Here is a 7,272-nt window from a genome sequence, read left to right as displayed (position 1 = left end):
GCTTTGTACCTACACCTAAAAGTGTATATAGAAGGGTATTCTGATGCCACACATGAATCTCCAAAGGATTCACAAGATGCTGAACAAATCTCAGTAAAGGATGATGAGTGGACCTACAAATTCCATTATAATTGTACACACTAGTAGGCACCACATTAAGCAATCGTGACAATGTTGAGAGCTAGAGTGAGGATAATTATACTCTAGACTAACTCTTTATGAGTAAAACAGGGAATGAAGATTCAATTTATTATGTCTAAAAGCGAATGGAAAATTGAAACTACAAGTGAAATTGAAGCTAAAACTCAAGACGTCCATGATTCCATTTGAGGAATGGGAAAAGATGTTGAACAAATAAAATCAATTATTAGTCTTGAATCCAATCACAACATCATATCCAAGGAAACTTGGGTATCTTTGGGACAACCGACAATCAACCCTCGGCACATTGTTATGATAGATGCTAGTGGGGAACACATTAAAATTTGGGACTATTTCACTATTCTCATAGGGGATAAACATGGAATACGAGTTCCAAGCCTCTAGCTACAATGCAAGTCTATATAAAGCCAATTTTATCAAAGGAGAATCCTAATACGAAAGTTTGAGTAGATGGTCTTGTTCTTTGCACTTCTTTACTTGGAGATCAACCCTTCCGATTACACTTTCTCATATACTTGTCGTTTTTCTCGTTCTTCGCACTTCTTTACTTGTAGATCAACCCTTCCTATTACACTTCTTATATACTTCAAACAGGAGACTTTCTCAATTATTAAGGATTCTTAGATATGTTTTTTTTCAAATTTAAGAGTACAAATGCTAAAAGCTCATTCTACATGATGTATGGTTGCACAATATAGGACAGATTGTTTTAAGAAATGTAAAGACACATCTTTAATTACCTTTACATATAGACCACCTTGCTCAAGGAAGACTACCAAAGATCCCATACTACACCTGGCAACCACCAGGCGGTTCTGCAGCCCACTATCCGCCTCTAGGACTAGTCTACACAGGTGAAAAGAGGAGGTTCTTAAGGCCGCCTAAGATAAAGAATTACTTTTAATGAAGTGTTTGTAATATCTCATCTTTAAAATTTTCATAAGAATAATCTTTACAAGAGCACGTACCATCTTGAAACCGGTGTATGCAGTATGTATCAGTTACAATAATCTCTCGCATCTCAACCCTGGAAATGAACTTAGATGCATTATGGCAGTCGCCACACATCCGTATATTCTTTGATATGCGAATGGTTGAGCCGTGGGGTGAACTGATGAGGCCAAACGCTATGGCCAGCTTCTCAGAGTGCCCACACAAAGCATCTTCCTTCTTCTCAGGTGACATAGGACCCAGCACTAGATCCAGACGTGGCCTATATCCTTCTTCCTTCATTTGCACACTTAATGCATCAAGCTTTGCATATATATCAGCACTTTGTGGGTGGAGTTTGTCTCCCACTGCAAAGTCATGTACCCGGTTTTCAACCTCAATGAATGCATGTGCTGGCTTCTTCCACCCATTTCTGTACCTTCTCATGTCTTCTATTTCCTCTGCACAAGCCCGCATACCCACATGAGAATATAGCTTTGACATGAGCACATACCCAGCAGAGCTTTCTTGGTCCAGCATAACAACACGGTCAAAGGATCTTCTTGCAAAGCCCACATTGACATGTATTTTGCAACAATTGAGTAAAGATGTCCACCCCACTACATTAGGCCCAAATGGATTGGTTTCCAGTAGATCTTCAGCCTCATCCAAACAGCCTGCATGGCCAAGGATGTCAACCATAGAGTTGCAATGCTCTAGCGTTGGAATGATGCCAAGGTCATCTCTCATGGACTTAAAATGTAGACGACTTTCATCCAATAAGCCGACAAAATTGCATGCTGAGAGAAGGCATAAAAACATGACCCCGTCCGGTTTCAGACCTGAGCATTGCATGCCCTTAAAGATTTTCAAGGCTGATGAATAGTCCCTGTGTTGGGCACACCCCATAAGCATAGCACTCCAGGTTTCAACTTCTTTCTTGGGCATTCTTTCAAATACCACAAATGCGTCCTCCAGCCTCCCACATTTGGAGTAGATGTCAAGGAGAGCATTGCCGACCAGAGCACCCAACTCAAGCCCACTTTCAACAATGCAAGCATGAATCTGTTGGCCTTGTTCTAGAGCTGCCATGCTGGTCAATATTTTTAAAACATAACCATATGTGATGGCATTTGGCTCAATGCCATCTTGTTTCATTTGCTCAAATACCCGAACACCCTCCAAGCCCCGAGCATCCTCCTCAGCATACATTCCTAAAACGGCAGTCCATGACACAACATCCCGATCAGGTATTCTCTGGAACACGACACAAGCATCTTCAAGGCTTCCACATTTGGCATACATGTCAATAAGAGCATTCCCAACAAAAATATGTGACTCAAGCCCACTATCAATAACATGGGAATGCAACCGCCATCCCCGCTCTGGGATTGCTAGCGATGAGCACGCTTTAAGGGTGGAAATAAAAGTTATCGGGTTTGGTTCTATGCCATGCTCTTGCATTTTCTCAAAAAGCTGGAATGCTTCTTGATCAAGCCCACGTTGAATGTGCCCTGCAATCAATGTACTCCAAGTAATGACATTCCGCTGAGTCAAAGAGTCGAATACAATACGTGCATCAAGAAGGCTTCCACATTTCACATACAAGTCAACAAGAGCACTACCAACTAGCAAATTGAGCTCAAAGCCATGCCGAATTATACAATTGTGCATCTGTCTGCCTTGCTCTAGGACTGAGCATGCTTTTAAAATGCCTATGTATGTAACTTCATTTGGCTGCAAACCCTGCTGCTGCATTTGATCAAAAAGTTGAAGAGCCTCCTGACCATATCCATATTGAGCATACCCTGATATCAATGAGCTCCATGTCACAACATTCCGAATGTGCAAGTGGTCAAATACCCCCTGTGCATCCTCGAGGCTGCTACATTTAACATACATGTCAACAAGAGCATTCCCAACATATGAATTTATCAAAACTCCATATGCAATAATGTAGTTGTGGATCCGCCTTCCCTGATCTAGGCCTCCTATGGTGGAACATGCTGTCAGAAGGCACACGAACGTGACCTGGTCAGGTTCAGTCCAATCTTGTTGCATTTGTTCAAAAAGTTCAAGAGCCTCCTTACCATGCCCATAATGGATGTACCCTGACATTAACGTGCTCCAAGGCACAGCATCTTGTTTGGGCAACCTGTCAAACACCAATTGGGCATCTCGAAGACTCCCACATTTCACATATAGGTCCACAAGGGAACTGCCTACAAATGCATCATACTCCAAACCACATTGAATAATATGAGCATGTATCTGCTGTCCATGCTCCACTGTCGTTGCACTTGAGCATGCTTTCAAGACTTCCACAAAAACATGCCCATCCGGTTCTACCCTTGCCTCTCGCATTTGTTTATACAAACCAATAGCGTGCTCATAGTCCCCAAGCTTCACATGTGCTGAAATAATTGCACTCCAGGCGAACACATTGGGTTTCACAAGCTTGCCAAATACTTCATTTGCTTCATACAAACTCTCAAAATGTGTGAACATCCGAACCAGATGGCTCCCAAGGAAAGGATCGGATTCAAGTCCACTGCGCTGTATGAGCAAATGCACTTCTCTTCCTGCCGCCAGATCATACTCATTGATGCACCGTCCAAGAAGCTGAAAGAGGATGTTAGATGGAACGTATTTACATCCTTGAAGGAAATGTTTCACGACCTCAATTGCATCATTCAGTTGGACCTCCCTGCATGTTCTACTAAAATTATCATTCTTCACTTCCCTGCACGGTAGGAACATTACAGCCATGATTTAATGAAGCTTAATTTACAAAGACTTGATTGTCATGTGGTCCTGTTTCAAAAAGACCTTAACCTTAGAATTTTTACACAAGCCCCCCTTCCCACAGGGAGACCGGCCCAACTGTAGGGATGATGATGAGGGGCTTGTCTGTCCAATCCCACCCAAATATTTAGACTTGAGGTCTTCACATACATATTTTTGTGCATTAAGAGGGGTCAATCCAACTGAAGGGTAGGGACTGATCTGGGCTAATACCAATCCCACCCACAACCTGGATTATGTTGACAATTGCGTGAATGTTACATGACATACCCTTGAAGTCTCTTACAATGTCTCAAAAAAAAAAAAAGATTCTAACAAAGTGCACAAAAGCTTCACAAAAAATTCCATGGGAAAAATGAATAGTATCAAAAGAGCACCTGAAGATGGTAGACTCTCTCGGACCTTCGGGATTGAAGTGACGATCACAAGAAGATACTCCTCCAGCTTCATGTGAAAGGGTCACGTGATTGGCGGCATTTAGATTTGCTTCAACCACAGAAGGGTTGTGCCAAACTATGGTGGATGATGCCTCCTTTGTGCTGCTACAAAGGACCTGGAGGCAGCATACATACAAATCGTCACACAAGTGGATTGAAAAACTTATATATATATATATAACTTATCTTTCAGAATTGAAGAGGGGGGGGCGTCTTTTTTACTAATCATAAAAAAAATCCAGTAAATAAAATGAATAATATAGTAAATAAATATACACATACATATATAACAGTACTCAAATATTTCTATTTGAATTTCAGAATCAAAGATAGGTCATAAACCTAACCCTTATTAACTTTTATCAATGGCACAAATGAATACTGGGCAGAATGTAGAGTACCCTATTTGCATCCCCAGAGAGATGGCCCATCCGAGCTAGCTTTTCACGTAGTTTATCTGCATGAAAGCGCAACAAGAAGCCATGGATGAGAACTCTTTGAGGGAAAAAAAACAGAATTCTGCAGCCAAAAAAAAAAAACACGCACTTTGGTTTTTGTTGCGCTCCATAGATTGCCACACATGATGGTGTGCTACATGACATCTATATGCCATGAATTTGGGATGGCATTGATGATGATGATCATGCATGCAACACCAAGGGATCCCGTCCTCTGTGAGGCCGTTCTGCGGGGGCCGAAGCATGATTAAGGAACGATTACTGCCAAGGGAAAGATGAGTTCGATAATTTCCACAGATTTGCAGCTTGTCTATATCATCTAATCAATCTGGTTGGAACATAGGGAAGCTGTGTGTGTGAGAGAGAGAGAGAGACGGACTCCTCAACAAAGAGGGGAGAGTGTGTTTCACACTAACTGCCCGGGCACTCGCCCGCCCACGTTTGACATAACGTCCATTTAGGAAAAATAACCTAGGCGTTTTAATGAAAAATCAAATTATTTTTGCGGAAGGGTATAACACTCTTTTTTTTTTCTGCTTTCGTTTTTTTGGAGCCTCTAAAAGAAGCTATCATCCACACCCCCTTCCTTCAAACATGTTCAGGCAATGTCTTCTACAATTTTCTTCATCTATATACATTTCCTTCAAGCATGTTTAGCAATGTCTTCTTCTACCATTTCCTTTATCTATATAGATTTCCTTCATGCATGTTCAACAATCTCTTCTTTAAGCTCAAGTTTTGCAAGCGTGATGTTGTTCACATTTCAATCTTGCAATATGTGCTTGGGCAGAGAAACTTTATTTTAGAGAGCAAGAGGAGGCATTATGACCAACATGTGTAAGCTAACCTACAATGTAAACCTAGAACACTCACAAAATGTAAGATCTTATTAAAAAACACGCCGTAAGACCAATTGACAAAGAGAAGAAGAAGCTACATTCCACACATGCGCTCACTCGTAAGGGCGGCTTAGATGGCTATTAGAGTGTGGTTGTATAGTTATGGTTGATGAATTGTGTACAGGTAGGCTTCATATTACATCTATATAATACACGCTCGACTGTATAGGTATGTATTCAATATTGGTGCCACTATCCACAATGTATACTTGGTCCGCGGTCTTAGTCAGTGCCAGTATCTAGGCTTAGCTTGAGCCCCATGTTTTGGCCTCGCAATGTCAAGAGGACAAGGTATCCAAGCGTAAAGTCTACCAACCTCGAGGCATCTTGTTTTTTAGCTAACGGTTTGGACCTACCTGAAGACTATATGAAAATGTGCCAAACCTACCAATACCATCTCACCCCACCAAGGCCCCACTAAAGACTTATGTGTCAAGTTGCTCAACCATGGCTTCTCGTAGCTTACAAAACATGAGCTAACTTAACCTATTATAAAATAGAGTGAGGGTTACATTTTTATATTGTTAACCCAATCAACGTAGTACTTGTGGAAAATAGCCCTGGAATTCATCTTTGCAATAGGCGTTCATGATAATAAGTTATATACCCATCATATCTTAACCTGTCCCAGCACACTAGATATTTGACCACCCTAGAAGACCTATGCACACCTAGATGTATGCATAATGTTGGGTTGTCCACCCATCATTTTCTCAACCTAGATATATGCATAATGGTGGGTTGTACACCCACCATTATCTCAACCTAGATATTTGCATAATGATGGGTTGTACACCCATTTTATCTGAACATGTCCATTGGATATCTGACTCTAGTAGACCTACATACACATGGACCACTACTAGGTGTTCAACACTACTTTGGCTCTTTGTACACCATGTGTAATAATAGTCAAGATCCCAAACTCCTCATCAAGGCTCTATTTTGAGGCACTATCTTCATCAACGAAGGAGTGACCTGTTGAAACATCAAGCCTTATAACAATTGATTCACCTTTTCTTTTCCCTTGCATGAACTTGCTGGATTTTTAGCACCTGTAGTAGTACAACCACATTAAATATTAGAATGCCTAGTATTCTACCTCAACCTCTATTTTGAGCCACTATCTTCATCAACAAAGGAGTGACCTACTAAAAAAATCAAAGATTGTAAAGGTTGAGCCAACTTTTCTTTTCCCTTGCGTGAGATAAGTGAAGTTGCTATATTTTTAGCACCTATAGTAGTATGACCATATGACAAATCATAATGCCAAATATTTTGCCTCAACTTGCTTGACCAAGGTCTCACATTAGACCCATTGCAAGAGGAGTCTCATGGTCCACTAAAGTGCATGTGATTGCTGCTTATTGGCACCCATTTGATTCGTTGCTTCCCAGCCTCTATTAAATCCTTCACTGGTGTATACCAGCAACTCATCTCATCAATCACAACATGTTTGCTCACTCGTATCTCACACATAGTGGGGTTATAGTAGCTATAACCCTTTTGACAAATCAAAATGCCAAACATTTTGCCTTAACCTGCGTAACCAAGATCCCACATTAGACTCGTTTGTTAGAG

The 7,272-nt window shown here is 41.1% G+C and overlaps 1 protein-coding gene across 4 annotated transcripts; it reads right to left on the bottom strand.

The window, feature by feature from the left end:
• Positions 1-1,060: 1,060 nt before the first annotated feature.
• LOC147640938 (pentatricopeptide repeat-containing protein At3g03580-like) lies at positions 1,061-5,290 on the bottom strand. Of its 4 annotated transcripts, none has more exons than XM_086816711.1 (4): positions 4,881-5,290; positions 4,736-4,791; positions 4,275-4,450; positions 1,061-3,835 (listed from the first exon to the last, which is right to left on the bottom strand). In XM_086816711.1, the coding sequence occupies exons 1-4, from the start codon at positions 5,035-5,037 to the stop codon at positions 1,063-1,065; spliced, it is 3,162 nt and encodes a 1,053-aa protein (XP_086672837.1). In that variant the 5' UTR covers positions 5,038-5,290; the 3' UTR covers positions 1,061-1,062. The 4 variants fall into 4 exon arrangements, with proteins under 4 accessions (XP_086672837.1, XP_086672846.1, XP_086672855.1 ...); XM_086816720.1 differs by having other exon boundaries at positions 1,061-3,826; XM_086816729.1 differs by having other exon boundaries at positions 1,061-3,799.
• Between the last annotated feature and the right edge of the window lie 1,982 nt (positions 5,291-7,272).

This window comes from Cibotium barometz, chromosome 2 (assembly GCF_041138505.1).
Source record: "Cibotium barometz isolate CiBa-2024 chromosome 2, ASM4113850v1, whole genome shotgun sequence".
Classification (NCBI taxonomy): domain Eukaryota; kingdom Viridiplantae; phylum Streptophyta; class Polypodiopsida; order Cyatheales; family Cibotiaceae; genus Cibotium; species Cibotium barometz.
Note: the sequence above shows the minus strand (reverse complement) of the source record. Positions and strands in the feature narration are given on the sequence as shown.